Raw genomic sequence first — 19,483 nt, forward strand, 5'->3', positions numbered from 1 at the left:
AGCAGTTGAAGGGAAGTCGTCTCCCAGGGAAGTGAGTAGGCAATGAGCCTTACAGAAGTAAGCAATGTCCACATGGAAACTATTTTAAGATTTTTAAATTTTCCTAGTGAAATGGCTGGCCACTCTACTTTATGTAGGGGAAAACTGTAATTGGAATTCTGTTTTTTGAAGATCAGTTTTGCTGGAAAGTGGTGAAGGTATTGAAGGGAAAAAGACTAGAGTCAGAAAGACCAGTTCAAGAGTGAAAAAGGATGGAGGCATATTACAGAGAAACAGCAACAGAGATGGGGAGAAATGGTCCTACCTGAGAGTCAGTAAGACAACACTTGATGGAAGTTGATGACTGGCTTGACTGGGGGTAAAGGACACTGAAGAGTCTCAAGTTATGTGCAGGTTCTTGGTCTGACCAATCACAGAGAACACAGAGGATGTTGATATTTGAAATAGATTATAATAGGCTCTGTTTTAGATAATAAGAGTTTAAAATGCAGATGTGATATCTAAGTGGCTATATCCACAATCAGTTGTTCTAATGGTCCTTATGGCCCAGAAGGGAAGAGATTAGAGTAGGAGGTGTGGATGTAGGAACCATTGGCATGTGGTGATGTATGAAATTACAGGGTAAATGAGCTTCTTCCCAGACAAGTGTGTAGAACAAGAGAGAAAAGTGAGCTCAGAAAAACACCAACTTTGAAGAAATGGGCAGAAGGGAGAAAGCTAGACAATAAAATTGAGAAGCGATAGAGAAGGAGGAGGAAAATCAGGGAGTGAAAAAGAACAAAATCAAGGAAGAAGTTTCAAGCAGAGTGTAGCCAGCCATGTTATAATAAAAAAGCCTGATTCCATTTTTAATGTTTGTGACAGTTTTCAAGACCCAACATCTCCCACATCTGAGCAAGCCTATCAGAAAGCTGGATGCTTCCTCCTTTGGCCTCAGCAGAAAGTTCAAACCACACAGGTTCTGTTCACATGACATAAGCCCTAGTCCCCAAGCACCATAAAAACCCAGGCCCTCTCCTGGTTTCTCCAGTAGTTTGATGGTCAACCTGGGATCCTCCCATTCACTTTCCAGAAGACCTCATTATGTGAGTAATAACCCTTTTCAGAGTCTCTTAGTTTATTTGTGATATCATTAGTTTCAACATCCACACCAAATTATGGAGAGCTTCAACACCCACACCTATTTCTCATAGTGACCACAACCTAAACCAAATATTCTCAAGTAACCTGAGAACCAAGAAGAGTCACTGCACTTGACAGCAGAAAGATCCATGGCAGGCACAGCTCTAGTGAAGAGACAGGAGTAAAAACATGAATGTCCAAGGTGAAGGAGAGAAAAGATAGCAAGCTAGAGAGAGTAAATACAAATAACTCTTAGAAGTTTCGCTGTGGGGCGCCTGGGTGGCTCAGTGGGTTAAGCCGCTGCCTTCGGCTCAGGTCATGATCTCAGGGTCCTGGGATCGAGTCCCGCATCGGGCTCTCTGCTCAGCAGGGAGTCTGCTTCCCTCTCTCTCTCTCTCTGCCTGCCTCTCCATCTACTTGTGATTTCTCTCTGTCAAATAAATAAATAAAATCTTAAAAAAAAAAAAAAGAAGTTTCGCTGTGAAAGGAGAGAGAAAGATAGAGTGGTAGTTGGGGGCGGGGACAGGGGATCAAGGAAAGGTTGTGCTTGTTTGAGTTGCAACTTGGGAGAAACCTGAGCATAATGAAAGAGAAGGAATAAGCAAGAGGAAGAGAGATGCCTCCGATGTAGGAAAGAAGGTAAATGGATGGAGAGAAATCCCAAGAAAGGAGATGGGGTCCAGAGCAAAGGTGGCAAACTTCATTTTGGACAGCAGGAAGGGGGAGGGTATGTTTGGGGTATAGATTAGCTTGCCCACCGCTGTGTAGACTCTTAACTTTGGGGAGTGAGGTGATATGCTGGAAGTTTGGGAAGAGGTGTTAGGACTGGAGGAGAAAAGGTATGAGGTAGTCTTTGAGAATACAGACAGTTCTGTCCTCAAAACATAGAAAGATCTGCATATAAGGTGGAAAGTTCATGTACCTTTCTTCATGCCATCTTGGGAGTGCTGGTCTCTCCTGGGTTCACCTATTTAGAGAGAGCTGCCTAGTTTTCCTTTGATTCTCTCTGCCTTAACAAATTGCTATAATCTGCTCTTAATTGCTCACTTCATTATTTAGTTTTTAAACTGTTTATCAATTTGTCTCATAAAATCAAGAAATTGAGCAAATATAAATAAGCAGAAAAATAAAAGATATTCCCTATAAGCCTACTACCCAGAGATTACCAGATTTAATATCATAAGCATTTCTAGCTATCATAAAAGTGATAAAAATATTCTTTTAATTTGAAAAGTAGAGACTATAACATTTATAACAGCTACTTTCTTGCTTTTATCCATTTAACACTGTATTGTGAATGTTTTCCCATGTCTTTAATATTCCTCCAAACATCTTCGATGGTAGTATGCTATTTCATGATATGGCTATAGCACTGGGTAGCTATACTACATAATGGATATTTATTTTTGTTTTATTGATTTTATTATTATTATTATTATTTTGGCTCCACCAATATTCATTGACCCTCCTTCTCAGTTTCCCTCTGGGGACTCCACTGGGCTTGGGTGATGCCCACTCCAGGTAGGACATCAAAGTCAGAGTCCCTGACCCAGGCCTAAGCCATTGCACTTCCCCGTCCTCAGGAACTAGATCCAGGGTGGGCAATACCACTTTCACATCCTGGGAAGAAGAGGATAGGAATCTAGGGGTGAGGTGTTGCTGTCTCCTCTGCTTTGCTTCAAGGGAAAATAAAACAGATGAAAGAGTGAGCACAGAGGCTGTGCACTCCTGGATGTCGGAGCCTAGATCCTCTTCGCATGTGTCTCCTCAGACCAGCACAGAGTGTTGCACATGATGAACTTGCCAGCTGCAGTTATGCCCTCCCGGCCACCTCTGAGCTGAATGGAACAAAACTTAGATGGCCTGATCCAAAGAGAAAAGTCAGATCCAGTACTCGTTTTTCTTTTCTCTTGAAACAACATTTGATAGACTTGAGAAGAGCAGGAAGGGAATGTACTTGTTGACATTTTTGTAATTGTTTCCTTGTTTTAAAAAGAAATGAACAGGGGTGCCTGGGTGGCTCAGTGGGTTAAGCCTCTGCCTTCGGCTCAGGTCATGATCCCACGGTCCTGGAATCGAGTTCCACACTGAGCTCTCTGCTTAGCAGGGAGCCTCCATTCCCGCTCTGCCTGCCTCTCTGCCTACTTGTGATCTCTGCCTGTCAAATAAATAATTAAAATCTTTTAAAAAGTAAATAAATAAAAAGAAATGAACAAAAAGCAATACGTGGTACTTATATTGAACATCATAGGTGATAAAATGCTTCTAGAACATTTACCTCCTTTCAGCCTCAAAATAACACTGTTGGATAGAAATTCCTACCCCTCACATTATGGATGCAAAAATTGAGACATGTGGATATTGAGTTGTTTGTTCAGTCATGCAGACAACAAACCACGAATCTGACCCTCAAGTGGGTTTTTTCCACTCCTCGAAGAACTGCATAAAATTAGCATGTGCCCGTTCCATCTGGATTGATCTCCCTGCCCACTTTTCTCAATTTCTTCTTCTCCTGCTTGCATGTCCTAGAAAGAAATTTAGAGCCCTATTTGTATAACTCTGGGCTCTTTCCACCAAGCGAGGAACAAGGCTGACATAGTTCGTTGGGTAAACAGAAGCCGCAAGTGACAGTGATTTACGCCTGACTTGCAAACTTCTGATGACCAATCTGCCGCCCGCTATGTAAACAGGTGTAAACTAAGATTTAAATCAGTTTACACAATGTGGTAAATAATTTAATCTTTCCTCAGCATAGTGTCTGTGAATGTAAATGTTTATGCCAAAACCGATGCCGATGCTGCAAGCTCCCAGTCTCTCAACCAGAAAAGCTGTGCCAACAAATGGCCTCTGTGTGCCCCTGCCGGGGCTGGGGCAGCTGCCCACGTCCGAGGCACAGGGTAAGGCAGAGAGTCTACAGTTCTGGCGGGGGAGCCTCGTTCCCATCACGCAGCTCAGCCGTGGGCCGATGGAGCGGGAAATCTTCCCTCCTCCTCAGTTCTTACTGGTCCCGAGACTTTCCTCTCCCCCTCCATTATTCTTTGCTGCCCTGTTCTGCAGACACCTGAGTCAGCTCCAAGTCTGTGTAAAGGAAGGCAGGAAATGAGGGGTGGGGGAAGCCCCAAAACAGCTGGCTTTAGAGGAGGTGTAATCCCATTAACGTTTGAAGATCGCCTGGGTCCTCATTGCCTTTCAGTGGGTACCTATGCAAATTGATCAAGATCCTAGGAAAATCCCATGCAAATGTGTTTTCGGTTGTCAAAAACTGTTGACTATATCTGCTAGAGTCCACTGAACCAGGGTGCTGCTTCTTATGAATTTTTCATCAGTATTATTCATATTCTCATCAGCCTGGCTCTCGCCTGACTTGCTCCCCTCCCTCCCACATAGAAGGCTGGGTTTCTCTGGAGAGCAAGGTGCTGGGCAAAGCCAGACTCAATCCACCCCATAGTAAGATGGTGGGGTGAAGGGCACGTGCGAGCCAGAGAGCAAGTTTCCTGATATTCTTCTGTCCCTTTAGAGAATTTTAACTTATAAGCAAAGCTGGTGTGTCTTGGCATCATTGGTAACGCCACAGCTGGGATCTTGTTAGTTCAAAAAACAAAAACAAAAACGATCTTTAAAAACAAAAAAAAAAACCTACTATGGACTGACTTTTAATTAAGTCCTGTAAGAAATGAACTGAATGTTGTCCTATACAGACATAATTTATGATAGGGAAAGAATAGCTACTATTTTACTGAGTACAAGGAGTTTGTTTTTCTGAAAGCTTTTTGTTTGTTTTTTGTTGTTGTTGTTGTTCAGAAAAACCTTTTTCTGAAACCGTATATTGAGCAATTGGCACAAGGCAGACTGTGGGTTGGATGTGATTGTCTCATTTCATCTTCCACTCAAGCCTCTGATGTGGGCATTATCCTCAACTTACAAAGGAGACTGAGACCCAAAGAGTTAAGTAACTTGCCTGAGGTTACTCAGCTGATAAAAAGGGAAGATGACTGGGATTTGAAGCCCAGCATGACTCTCTTCAAAGTCTTTCCTTTTGTTCTTTCTGATCAGAAGAAAGGCACCCCTGGCTTCCCAGTCTAGGAGTATGAACACAGCAAGTCCAGCAGGGAGAAAGCAGAGAGACTACAATAATATTGATGGCTCATATACTTTATGTGTTAAAAATAAATTTACCAGGGGTGCCTGGGTGGCTCAGTGGGTTAAAGCCTCTGCCTTCGGATCAGGTCGTGATCCCAGGGTCCGGGGATTTAGTCCCACATTGCGCTCTCTGCTCAGCAGGGAGCCTGTTTCCCCCTCCCCACTCTCTGCCTGCCTCTCTGCCTACTTGTGATCTCTTTGTCAAATAAATAAATAAAATATTTAAAAATAAATAAATAAATAAATAAATAAATTTACCAGACCTTGTATTTTATTAATTGATTAATATATTTAGTCCTTACATCAAGCCCTGTCAGGTAGATATTACTGTTGCTATCCTCATTTTACAGATGAGAAAGACTAAGGCAGAGAAGGAAACTGTCCCAGCATCACACAGGTAATAAATGGCTGGACTGGGACCAGCGCAGATGATGTCTCCCAGAGCCACCATTGCAAGTTCCCAACGAACCCAATGAGGATGGTCCTCTCACGGCTGGATTCAGGTGACAACACCTGAGAAGCTCTCAACACTTACTTTCAAGGACAACGATAATTAGGGCAGAGATTCTTTTGAAATCACCGAGGTGAGGCTGTGGGATATCCTATGGGAAGGAATAGCCTTCCAGAAAGCACTCCTGGTCAACCTGCCTGTGTGACTGTGGCATATGCCCATGCAGGTGAAGAGAGATTATACAGAAAAACAAACCAATACAAGAAGCAATGGACCACCCAGAAGGTCTTAATATTATTTCCAAAGCAACAGTCTGGGAGAGGATTTACAAATGAGAGTGTGAGGGTAGAGAGAAGCACAGAGACCCAGGAACAAGCCAGCTCACCTCCTGACTTTGCTGTCCGCACTCGGCACGGCGTAGTAGCCCGGCTTGCATTCGTATCTACACACGGAGCCCACGTCATGGCTGTGCTGGGGACAGGGGGGCAGGAGCACACTGGCATTTGGGATAACGGGAGGAGCGTCACACTCCAACTTGCAGTAGGCTTCGGGGAGGGACCAGAGCCCATCTTCAAGACAGGTCAGCCACGGGTTCAGTCCTGAGCCCAGGAAAGAGAAGTAGAGGAGGCTCAAAGCAGAGTCCAGAAATCAATGTGTAGCCGAAAAGAACAAAACCCTATAAACCCGTCAGCGTTCTCACGAAGTCACTTAATTCTTGGCGGAGCAGATTCTCTGACTCTTAGGTCCAGGGCTCATCCCATCTCTTTTTACCCGCCAAGCAACCACTGAGATCTCTTACACAGAACAGAGATTGGATAACTATTCCCTGACCTCTCTTTCATTCCCTGAATCAAAGAATGGCTACCCAACAAATCATGACCTCACTTCCTAACTACAAATTATAAAAATAGAGTAGTGACCGTGTCATGCAAAACATGATAATAATAACAGAGGACATATTTATAGTGCTTTTTATATGCCCCGCACTGTTTGAAGCATTTTACAATACCCACATACACCTCGAACAACACATTATCTCTTATTTTGCAGATGAGGAGACTGAGTTCAGGCAACTTGGCCAAGCTAATAGGGGGCAGATGCAGGGTTTGAACTTGGGCAGTTGGGATGCAGAGTTCTGTACTAAAACACTACACTATGCCTCCGTGTAATTCACGGTTATTCCTAAGGAAGTCCAGGAACCTCCCACAGCTGCATCACCTCAGACTTACTAAGACTCTATCAACATTAGCCTCAGGAAGTTGCATTTGGAACGAGCCTCCTGGGTCACTAAGAGATTCACACCAGAGTCTTAGAAGAGGACAAGAGCAAGGTGTGGGGTCAGAGCAGGTTCTACCCTATCTTTATACTGACTGATAGTATGTATCGGTATAGCCAGGGACAACTCCTAGAACTCTGTTCTCATCTATAAAAGAGAACTAAAAGCACCTAACTCACAGGAAGGTTGTAAATAGTAAATTAAAAAAATATATATGTGCCTGATGTATTTTTCCTATGATCAGGCCACTGTGAGTCAGCTTGATTCCAGACGACGTACAATCAAATAAAAACAGGAAAGTCTACATGTCTTTCATTCATGAGCTCTGAGCCAGGCATCCTTGTATGTCATCAGGATAAAAATGGTGTGTCCCTTTGGTGTTTTGGTGGTGTTCTCAGAAGAGGGTGGCACAGCAGAGCCAATGGGAAGAGTACTGGGGTGAAGAAAAGATCCATAAAGTACCCCCAACGAGAGAGAGGGACTGGAGAGAACTTGCATTCGGTTCCCAGTTGGCTGACAATACCTTGAAGCTTGGCCGGTGGGACACAGGAGATTGAACAGCGTTTCTGAAAGTCTGTTCCCTCTGAGCAGGAGAAGGTTGCGTAGTTCACCAAAGATGGGTCGGGAACACCACAATCAAGGGGCATGCAGCTCACAGTCCGGTCCCAGTGCCCAGAGGAACATGTGAGCAGAATTTCCTTCTAGAAACAGAGAATTTTCTTCCATCAAGTTCACATGAAAAGGCTTATCAATGTAGTTTCCAGGCTTTGGAGGAGTCCTGCTGATTATTCGTGCAAACATTCAAAATAGGTAAAACGATTTTGCCTTACTCCCTCCTTAGGACCTATTGGCTTGATATACTGTCTTCAATACCCAGGTAGGCTGCTGCTGACCATCCCTGATAATGTAAGAGAACCATGAACGGGAGACACTCCTCCAGGCCAACTCTCAGCCACCTTTCATGTGCTCTTGGGTCACTCTATGCCCTTCCCCACCAGGCTCTGTGCCTCTGTGGGTTTCATGCCTCTGGTTGTGCTCGGGCCTAGCACCTGGGACACGCTGGCTGGAGACTGCAGGACCTGGAGGACAAGAGAGGTCTGGGCACTTCTTCTTCCTATTCCCTCCCTAGAATGTTACCGCTGGTTGGCTTTGTCCTTTGGCAGCCCTCTCTATCCTCTCCTGCACTCTCTTCCTGTGGCTTCTGCCTCCTGCTCCCTGCAATCAACTCTTTAGGCTTACAGGTGATGTCACCCTTGACCCTGGGATTCTGCGCCATCTCCTTGTAATTTCCCTGTATCCTGCCTCCAGCTTCATAAGTAGTCCCTGTACTAAATTCCCTCAAATTACCCATGTTGGAGCATGTCACCTATTTCCTGCTGGGACCCTGGATGATAATAATCCTGAACATAATTCACAGAGAATGGTGCACAGTATCTAAGAACAGCTGAGAATCAATATGTACAAGGCACCTTCCAAATCTTGCAGTGAAATTGGAAAGATTCCAGCCCTTTCCCTGAGCCTGTCGTTTTTGTGGGGTAGCCCTAGAGTTCCTCAACACTAAATAAAGTGTTGAGACATTTATTGAGCACCAGAAGGACCAAGTTCTGTCTAGATTTGGATAAACAAGACATCCTCCAGGAGCTAATCATCTACCAGCAGAGCAAATCACAGGTTGAAACAATGGCTTGAAAACCAAAGGTGGAAGAACGGAAAGAAGGAGAAAGAGAGGAAAGGAGGAAAGGAAATACAGAAGGAAAATGCAAGAGATAGATATTGTTATTTATTCTAGCCTACCCCTGTCTATAATGATTTGCGAGAATATAATACAAAGAATGGAAACGATAAAACAAAAGTACGAAATGGGGACCAAGAAGAAAGAAAACATGAAAATGTCGAAAGAGCCAGCCCTATCATAGGCAGGTGCTTACTCTGGGAGATGGCACAATGGCTGCTGGAGGAACTGGCCTTCCACCTACCGGGGTAGGTGACACGGGACCTGGCCTATGAAGGACAAGAAGGACTCCCAGCTGCCAAGGGCATGGGGAGAAGAACATGTCCGGAGTGAGGTAGACAGAGTGAGCTGGGACCGAGAGAGCTGGAAGCTCATGGCTTGTTTGGGAAAGAGCACGGCCATCCCTCCAGCCAATGGGTTACCACAGATCGAAGAGAGTACGCAGAGATTCTGTGGCTCAGCAGCCCTCCTGCCAAGAGACCACAGTGGCAGTGAAGCCCAAGGTCAAATGACTGGTGAAAGCACCTGTCACCCCCGACACCCACTCCTGGCCAGCTGCTCCTCCCTCTTCCCAGTGTTTCCCTATTGCCTGCCAGAAGGACCCAAGTCAAAGCCAGACACATTTTTCTGTTTAGTTTCAGTTCTTATGTCAACAAAAAGCAAATATCCCCACTGTCTTGTGATCACGAGCTGGGATTGTATAATTTCCTTAGGGAAATTATACACCCAGCACCCGCTGGCCTCAGGTGACAAGAGCAAAGTCAGCTGGAGGGCGTGTTGGCTGACTCCACCCTATGTGGGAGACAGTGAGCTCCCACCATCCTCTTCCCCACCCAGACTGCCCCCACGCTTACCACAGCGTGCAAGCCTGGCTCAAACCACAGTGATCGCTTACAGAATCTGTCTCAAACTCAGCATATATTGCCTGGCTTTTCTCCTGGCTCCATTAAGTGTTATCCATCTTGTCTTAACCGTGCTCCTAATTGTAACGCATTGCAAACACTCCCTTTTCTTCTCTCCCTCTCCTTACCTGTCACACAAATGTATTCAGTCCCTATTTTTTTTTTTTTTTTTTAGGTCATTCTTTGTTTCTCTTCTGTAGTGCGGGTTAAGCTTGGTGAAGAACACGGGACAAGAACGCTGCCTTTCTGACCAAAGCACCATAGACTAATGAGTTGGTGTCTCCAGGACTATCAAAACTGTTTATCTCTGTGCAGAACCTAAACCACCTGAAACCAACAAGTGTACATTCGAGTTCAGACCATCTCCAAGCAAGTGAAATTCGTCTAAGGATCTACCACCTGCTAAGTCTTCAACTGGTACAAAATGCAAATGATTCCAATCTTCTGCACCACTAATACCGGCCTATCAGTCACGCATCCATTCTTTCCTCATCATACCACGTCTTTCTTGTTCTTTCCTCAAGCACCATTATGTTTTCCCTAAAGTATCCTTTCTCTGTCTCATATGATGGTCATGTTTTCAAATGGCTGATTTCAAGTTTAAAGTTCCTCTGTGGAGTATTGAAAGCTCTCCAAAGGAAAGACGGAAAACAGAATTCTTAGTTGAGAATACATTATCATGCTCATAGTAATGGCAGCTGAACAGAGAGCTACATGTCTGTCATTTAGCTGGAAACTTTCCAGTTATTTCCCAACAGTCATCATTGTGACTCAATGACATAAATACATCTGTCCTCATTATTTCACAAATATGGAAGAACACTTAAAGAGATTAGTTTCTTTTCTTTGTTTTTACCTAGAATTATACAACTAATAGACAATGGAGCCAAAATTACTTTCTGTGTTTGTCACCTGAGCCACATTCTTAACCAATATATTCTACTACCTCCAAATGCTGGAAATGGTGCTATGGTAGTTTGGAGAAATGCGGAAAATTAGGCCACAGCTAGAGTCACGCGTCACGTTGTAATCCCCACCTCAGCAGAAGTTTGTTACTCTAATCAGACTCTTTTTCCAGCCTTCTTAGAAGGAGGGCTGGGGGTCAAACCGTGAGCCACACACAAGCTGATTACAACCTATCTTGCTTACAAATGGTGGGCAAGTCTAAACTGTGGAGTACGAATCCTGAAGGCAAAAGCGGGAGTGTCACTTCTGACAGGGAAAGGAGAAGGAGAACGGGATTGGATAAGCGTCCCTACCTGCTGTCTGCATAAGAGAAACTGACAGCCTAGTTAATGGAAACTGCACCTTGCCTTTCTGTGAATCTATGCTCTCCTTGCTTGTTAGATGCCCCATCTTTCCTTCCAAGTGATTTAAAAATCTGCCCTTTCCCCACTCAGCGAGGGAGAAGAGCGTAAGTACCTTCCCTCCCCAGGAGCTTGGTCTTGACAACCACGGGTTTCCAACTCACCTGCACCGGCCTGAGGTATTTCCCACTGCTGCCCTGAAGGGCAAACCCCCTTTGACAGGTAATCGCACACTTCATGTGACCTGGGCCGCCAGAGGTACAGTTCACCATCTCCGTGTGATCAAGCAGCAATGGTGCACAGCTGCCCTGCTCCCCACAGGGCCGATGGACACAGCTGGGGACGACAGAAACAAAAACATCTTAGACTGACTCCAGACAAGCAGGCAGCAGCAAAGACTTGGCAACTTCCTCTGGAAAGTGCCTCTAAGCCAAAGAGAATGATTTTTCTCCAAAGCCTACATTGAGCTCATCACCTCCTTCTATAGGACCTGGAGCTGTGCGACATGAAATAAATTAGAACAATATCAGCTAACAAAAAATGAATGACTAATGGACTTTCCATGACTTTTTTAGGAGGACAAAATGGTGACAGGAAAAGGTGAGGAATGTGTTCCAAGAGCTCTGGATGGCATCAGAAATGGCTGGATCAGAGAGCAATCCTCAAAATGTTTAACAACCAGTATTTTTGGGTCCCAAACAATCAGAGTAGACCCAGGTCAGGAGTCAATCCTTGGGGCCCCTCGTTGGGTCAGGCACTGAACTTTTAGTTGTTTGATCCCAGAGGGCCCTGGGTGAAGAAGGGTTTGGGTATCTGAGATGGCAGAAAAGGTAACATTTATTTACTGGTTGCTATGGAGATATTTTTGACAACTGGAGCGATGACACTCCCCACCAATGAAAATCAACATGGGGGGACGCCTGGGTGGCTCAGTTGGTTAAGCAGCTGCCTTCAGCTCAGGTCATGATCCCAGCATCCTGGGATCGAGTCCCACATCAGGCTCCTTGCTTGGCAGGGAACCAGCTTCTCCCTCTGCCTCTGCCTACCTCTCTGTCTGCCTGTGCTCACTCTCACTCCTCTGTCTCTGACAAATAAATAAATAAAATCTTAAAAAAAAAAAATCAGCATGGGTTAATCAGAAATTGACCCCACGACAGGAAGAGGAAACTCATACATACTAAATCCCTGCCACATGCCTGACGTTGTGCTAGGTGCTTCCAGGACATCATCCCAGCAGAGGAGGACCACTGCCTGGACCTCTAGGGTCCATCAGCCAGGAGTGAGAGAGAGTTGAACTCTCCAGGTTCAGGTCTAGACCACAACAGCAACAAAGATGCAATAGAGGGAAAAAAAAAAAAGCATTACCCTCTTCCCAAGGCAGAACCATAGAGATGAAAAATTAGGGCACTGACCACATGCTGTCTGACTTTGAATCCTGGATCCACGATTTACTACCTGCGTGCTATGGCTGAATTATTCATTCCCCAGTGTTTCAGCACCTTCCCCCATAAGAAGAGGATAATAATGGTACATACCCCACAGGGTTAATATTATTCTGGGCTAATTCCCTCTACTGCTCCACTGCAAATGGCCAAAGTCCCACCCTCAGGGGCTTGTTTTCTGTTTACCATCCATACTTTTTGGTTTCCCATTTCTATACCTATGTTCAATTTGTTGATATTTCTAAAATACCTTTCTTCTCCAAGAAGCCCCTCCAGATTATCTTCCTCCTTGGAACCTCCCAGGGAAATTTTTAAAAACAATTTCCTCCTAACGCTTCTGTTGTTCTATCCTGTATTATAGTCATGTGTGCATCTGCTTGCTCTTTCATTTATTCATCCTTTGATCTATAAGGCATTTAGTATCTGAGTATGTCCAAAGTGCTGAAACTCCAAACTACATTATGAATCTCTTGAAGACAATTACAGACTCTTGCCCACTTTTACATTCACCATAAACCTTGCTGTAGTAAACACAAGAAAAGTCTGAATTAAATTTGCTCATATAGCAAAGTAAGTCAACAGGTATTAAGATGGGTAATTTGTTAATTCTAAAGCAACAGATGGGAATCTGAAACACAAAAATATTATCATCCAACAGTAATTCAACCACCTTGCCCTACTCATTCATTCACTAATGAACATCTACTGAGCACTTATTGTTGGCAAGGTATTGGTTTCAGTACTGGGGGTATGATAAGTATCATGCCCCATCATAATCTTGTGGGGGAAACCAATGAGATATTTTCTTATATATTTACTTGCTCATGATGCTGTAGCCAGTGGTGGTAAATATTAGCCAAAATGGCTACTGTGAGCAGCCTCATCATCATAATTTGCCCTATTTGTCCTAGAATTGTGTTAGCGGTCAACAACTTTATTAAAAAGCTGGGCAACAATATAATAAAGTGAAAAATAAAATGTCATTGAATATGCACATATCACCTTGACATAATTGATATGATTTTAAAAGTACTCATCTAAAAAGGATGGATTTGATTGGAATATGCTAAAGTTGCTGCTTATCTTGTACCCATAGGATTTAAGTCATTTAAGTCATACGTCAGTGGACATTCTCATTCTATGCTTATCAGCTATAGGATAGAGGTGTTGGAGTTGAGTAGTTTGAAAAAAGCTTTTTTTACTCTTTTGACTTCTGATTATTCCCTTCAATGGTATGGAATGCTTTCAATTCACTCTATGGAGACTGGTGGAGGGAAGAATATATGGGAGTAGAAGTTATTAATTGTTAATTCAAACTCAAATATTAATTGTTAATTCAAACTCCCCAAATCCAATGTTGATAACTGGGTATGAAATATAGGAAATGAATCTCTGTCCTGAGTCTTTACTGAGCCTGTCTGGATAAGGGGCCCGAAACCAGACCATCTTTCATGGGATGAGATCAGTACACCTCATTAGTGATGCCTAAAGATCTCCAAGTTTCCGAGACGCTGCATTCCTTCATGTCCACAAAAAGTCATATTTCTTCAGCGTGGTATGCAGACAGTACTAGAAGACAGAGTCATTAACAAGTTCTCATTTGTGTCAGCTTGTTGCCAAGAAATTAATGTGAAATAGCACGCGCTGTTTTCCGGTGACTCCATCCAATTAATTAATCCATGTCATCATTGAGGACAAATACATGCTGAGATAAGACACAGAACAAACACTCTACAGGAGCCTCCCTCCATCAAGATGGGGTTCCATTAACTGCTGTTGCTATGACAACCGGTGTAAGAAGCCCTTCTGACATTGGCGGCAGAGGAGGAAGAGTGAGACAGGGGAGTTTGTTAGAGGAGGGATGTGGCGTGAAAGAAGACCAAGGCAAAAAAAAAAAAAGGCACCAAACCCAGACCTGTTTATGAAGTGAGAAATGGTTTTAGGGCAGCTGCTGCAAATTCTTTCACTAGCTTACATTTCCATTTGCTTCTTTTTTTTAAGGTATTTGTTTTATGAAGACGGTGTTTGTCAGGTTATTAGCTTCTGATGGCATCTGGTACCAATTGTAGAATTCTCTCTCCTGCACCCCAGCCCCCCTTTTGTGTTTCTCTTCCACTACAAACACCGCTTTTTGGAGGGCTGTTGTGTCCGCCATTTTCCTGCCCTTCCCAAACATTCTTCTTTCTACCCAGAGCTCTGCTCTGCAAGCTCGAGAATGCAAGTAGCAGATCGAGAATGCTAATAGTACGAACAATGAGTCTGAAAACTTCTCTACAAGCTCTTTTCTTAGACAAATGGTAATGAAAATGGCAGCCATGAGGTCTTACAATGCCCCAGAGAGGTGGGAAGTTAGGTATTTATCTTGGTTTGACATACAAGGAAACCAAAGCTGCTTGGAGACTGGCTGGAGGCCACACAGCGAGTCAGAGGAAAATCCTCAGGCTGGAGCTCAGAGCCCTCACTCTCAGGCCAGCCTAGACCACGAGGCCACCTCCCCGGGGAGATGAGGCTGCTCTCCCTTTGCTTTCTTCTCAGTTCAGGAGCTAGCAGTATGGGCCAGGGAGAGCCAAGAAGCTCCTCACCTCAACAGGGCAGTTAGGGGGAAATACAGAACATTTAATAGTCTGTCTTCGTTTCAGGCGGTTTTCTTTGAAATGATAGCAAATCAAACTGTCAATATTTGTCCAGCTGCCACTGTCTGCAAGATGCCCTGCTTAGTGTGTTTCCTCACTTGGCAACAGCTCCTGAGCCTTCCACCCACTTTTTTTTCTGGATATTTCTCCCTATCCCATCGCAGTGTATTCTCAGGTAAGGATGTGATGAATCCAGTCAGATGCCATTCACAGGCTTTTGAAGAGTAACAAGAGACAAAATTTTAAACCAAAGGAATGAGTTTTTCATGATGGAATTTTAAGTCAATAGGCCCTTAAAAATCACTCTGTAGATGGCCACTTACCCATAATTCTAGCTCCCTTCCTTGTCTCTCCACTTCTCTGATAAGCCTTTACTCTCTCTTCTGGTCCTCACTCCCCAAGGTCATTATGTTGGAGGGTTTTAAAAAAAATGTTTTCAATGAGGAATCCCCGTACCAAATGTTATATTAACCCCAGGCTATCCTCCTCTCGTATGTAACCTGCTCATGGGTACCCAGGCACAACCCTAATACCATCCTACCATAATGATGTTTGTGTTTCCTTTTGTTGGTTGGTCTGTGAGTGACACCTGTACTTGGGAAACCTCTGTCGGCACAGTTCTGTAAAAGAGTGGTCTTCATGAGGCAGAATTTCTCGATCACAGTTGTACACTAGACTCACTTAAGCAGCTTTAAAAAAGTATAGATACTCAGGCCTTGCTCCCTGGAGATTTTGATTCTGATGGCTTGCGGTGAAATTTCAGCGTCTGTGACATTACAGGTTTCAAAGTATTTGGTGCTCACTACAAGTGAAACCCAGCACCATCAAGGTCTGGTATGTGTAACCTGAAATATAGGTCAATAAATTCCATAGACCAAGACTATAAAATAATAAGGCTGATTCCAGGAGAACCTGGTCCCACTGCTTGATTATCACATGTCAATGTATTAAGTCATATTAAATCATATTACCAATGTATTAAGTCATATTAAGTCAATGTATTAAGTCATATTATGATGTAGAAGGCATAAGAGAGATCAAAAGTATGCAATATTTTTCCTATTCTGAAGAAGATTTCACCAGAGCTGCAGAGAGAATAATGAAATCATGTGTTACTGATTATAAACCCAAGGCTATTTCAGAGACAGTTTTAACACTGGGTATGATTTGACCTCAGTGAATGAGCCGAATTTGGAAAGGCAAAAAAAGATATCTTGGAAAGTAACCTCTGATACTTTACAAACAGAACACAGGTAAGGTGGTACTTCCAACACTTCAACAAAATCACCATTTCCTCCCCACCACTGAGAACTAAACACACACACATTATGTGCGTGGGTCTCTTAAATTATGATTAACAAATTTAGAGAATCTAAAGTGAAAGGAGTCCAAATCCATATTTGAGGACAGAGTTCCCTGCCTTACGGGGGTTGCTGAAGAGCAGGGTAAGGCTGACCCCAGAAAGTAGACATCACTGTCTGCAGAGGGGACAGACAGACCCACTTGTCATGAGTTATCTCCCAGGGCATCCCTTTTTCGTTTCCCATTTCTTGAGGCCACTAGAAAGAATTTGGTCTAGTTCCCAGCCAAGATCCACACTGGGGAAGCTGGGTAGTTCCTGATGAATGGGTGAAGTCCTGGCTGTTCTGCCCACAGCTTCCCCATAGCTTTGGGTCCAAGGATCCCCTGGGGTTCGGAGCCATCCAAAGGGATTTTAGGAGACTACATCACTATTCAAGATGCAAACAGAATTCACAGTGAAGGGTTACCTGGGTGGTTCAGTGAGTTGAGCATCCAACCCTTGATTCTGGCTCAGGTCATGATTTCAAGGTCATGAGATAGAGCCCCATGCTAACCCCTGTGCTGAGCCCTGAGTTGGGATCCATGCTCAACATGCAGTGTGCTTGAGATTCTTTCTCCCTCTCCTTCTACCCCTCCTCTGTGCTCATGTGTGCTAAATAAATAAATAAACAAATACATAAAATCTTTAAAAAAAAAAGAATCCATAGTGAAACCCTTCTTCTCCCATGTGAGGGCTAATGGAAGATTATATGCTAAAGACCACATTTTATTGAACATGAATAATTCTGGAAGGGGGGAGGAGTGAAGGTGACCTTTAACAATGATCTTAGAGGAACCACAGCTTTTAAAAGTAAAATGGACCTTAAAGATAATTCAATCCAAATTCCTCATTTTAGAGGTATACAGTAACCAAGAAACATTTAATTAGGCTTTGGCTCAAACTCAAAATCAGGATGACATCAGCTCATGGACTTTTCTCAAATCAACATCCCACCCTCCCATAGGCAGCCAGAAAAAGCTGACCACAACTTGATATCTGGAATCTAGGTTAGTTTAGTAGAAATTGTCTGGTATTTGTATCAAACATTTTGGCAAACGGCATGGTGTAATATAAAAACTAGAAGATCAAGGCCAATGTGACCTGGGTTCTGGTCTTGGCTTGTCCCTGCTTACATCTATGACCTTGGGTAAGTCTCTTAACTATTCTGGCCCTCTGTCTGCAAATTTGTAAAATGATGGGTTTGAACTAGGTTCTCTTAAATGTCCCTTCCAGTTCTAACATGATATTTAATTTCCCAGATGAGGTGATGGTGGTATTGAGGTGGGCGTACAGGATACCCATGAGTGGACAGCAGGATGTGGTGGAGAACCCAAAAAAGAGTCTCTCACAGTCTTTCTTGCCCAGTGTAAGTTTTTGCTTAATGTCCCAACTTTTTAGTTGCTTAGTTAAACAAAATATTGGAATTCATTTATCCAAGAAGTGCCACCCTTGACCAAATAGCAATCCCAGCGGTTTCTGCAGAAACAGCTCTTTTAAGGTTAAATAGTAAAGAGGATCAGATTTCTGGCCATTCCCCTACTGTGTTTTATTGATTCTTATTGAAATAAGAGGGTGTGGGCTAAGAAGGAATGTATGCTCTGGATTTGGCAACAGATGGAAGTAGAATGTACAGAACGTAGAGTGGACTGGAAGAAATGGAGTTCTCATTAATCTTGCCACCGCCAATGGCAAAACCAAATATAATAATAGCATCCATCCTTGGAGAGCTTTGCTGTCTCTCCAAACCAATACAAAAAGATACAGTCTCTACTCTGGCTCCCCTTCCTACCTCCTCCTCACTCTGGCACCATCTTTGCTTTGTAGGACAGGAACCGGATTAAATGTCAAGTATATTTCCATCAGCTCAACAACGCTGGTACTTTGAGGGGTTTTACTGAAGCATCATACCAATCAGGAAGGGAAAAGTAATTCAAGCTCTTTTCCTCTGAAGATTCTCATCTGAGAGAAACAGAGGAATCTCAGTAGTACTTCTGTTTCTTCCTTCATGACAGAGAAATGATGAATTATTGCACGAAACAGACTTCTTCCATTTCTGCATGTTGAGAATGTGGAGGTTCCCCTGCTTCTCTATTGAAGGTTCTGCTCCTTCCCTGACCCTTGGGAGAGGTCCATCTCTTCCTAGAATGTGACCTATTTGTAAGTTCGGGACTGGACTCTGGTGGCCCCAGTACGGGGTAATTTGCTTCACTCATTTCTAATTCTGGGCACAGTTTTTACCACGCCTGGCTGTAACACTAGAAGTCCCATCCAAATGCCCCCTGTTCTTCTAAAAAGAAACAGATTTGCATCACACAGCCAAAAGTGCTCCCTTTCAAATCCCTGCCTCACCAAGGTTCAGAACCCATGAGTTTCATGTAGATTATAAAATACGCGGAATACCAAAGGAAGAGTCAAAACAATTGCTGGCTACTTGGCAGAGGATATACTTCCTAGCATTGCATCAGGGAAGCAGAATCACCCAGCAGAAAAAACAACAGGGGCGTCTGCCTGCCTCAGTCAGAGAAGCACGCAACTCTTGGTCTCTTGGTCTCAGAGTTGTGAGCTCGAGTCCCATGTGGGGTGTAGAGATTATTTAAAAATTAAAAAAAAATTCTTAAAAAAAAAAGGAAATAACAAGTGTGCACGCGCGTGCGTGCGCGTGCATGTGTGTGTGTGTGTAAATTATCAAAACATAAAATATATACATATAAATATTTTTTCCAGTTTGCCAAAGCAGTAACCATCTCCATGTGACACTTCCTAATAAGGAGTGAACACAGGAGCCCCCAAGGGATTATACTGCTGACTCTTGCCCTACCTACTGTTCATCCCTGGATACCTAGTTAAACTGTTCATCTGGGAGTGACACCTCCCCAGCCACATTCACAGGCCTGGCCTGAGGAATCATGAAATGCATGTAGCTAAGTGAGGGAACAGTCCAGTTCTGTGAATGAAGTTTAGTGGGCAGGAGTTTCCATCTGTGTCATTCCTCGAACAGCTCCTACAGGGCAGGAGGAAGGAGTAGCATGACTTCTCTGTGGCTCTGAGGAAGCTATGTAAACTCGGGTCTTGATGATTTGCAAGCTAGCACCTTGAATGAATCTCAGATTCACACACAGAAGTTAAATAGGTGTTC

General features: G+C 43.7%; 1 protein-coding gene across 1 annotated transcript in view; it reads right to left on the reverse strand.

Moving 5' to 3' along the window:
* The window catches only part of PAPPA2 (pappalysin 2), a 292,512-nt gene that overhangs the window by 66,983 nt on the left and 206,046 nt on the right, over nt 1-19,483 (reverse strand). The window contains exons 14-16 of the mRNA XM_044267353.1: nt 11,095-11,266; nt 7,513-7,690; nt 6,099-6,312 (exon numbers count right to left, since the gene is read on the reverse strand). Coding sequence (XP_044123288.1) covers nt 6,099-6,312; nt 7,513-7,690; nt 11,095-11,266 — 564 coding nt within the window. The remainder of the gene's footprint in view (nt 1-6,098; nt 6,313-7,512; nt 7,691-11,094; nt 11,267-19,483) is intronic.

Source organism: Neovison vison, chromosome 10, assembly GCF_020171115.1.
Source record: "Neovison vison isolate M4711 chromosome 10, ASM_NN_V1, whole genome shotgun sequence".
Taxonomy (NCBI): domain Eukaryota; kingdom Metazoa; phylum Chordata; class Mammalia; order Carnivora; family Mustelidae; genus Neogale; species Neogale vison.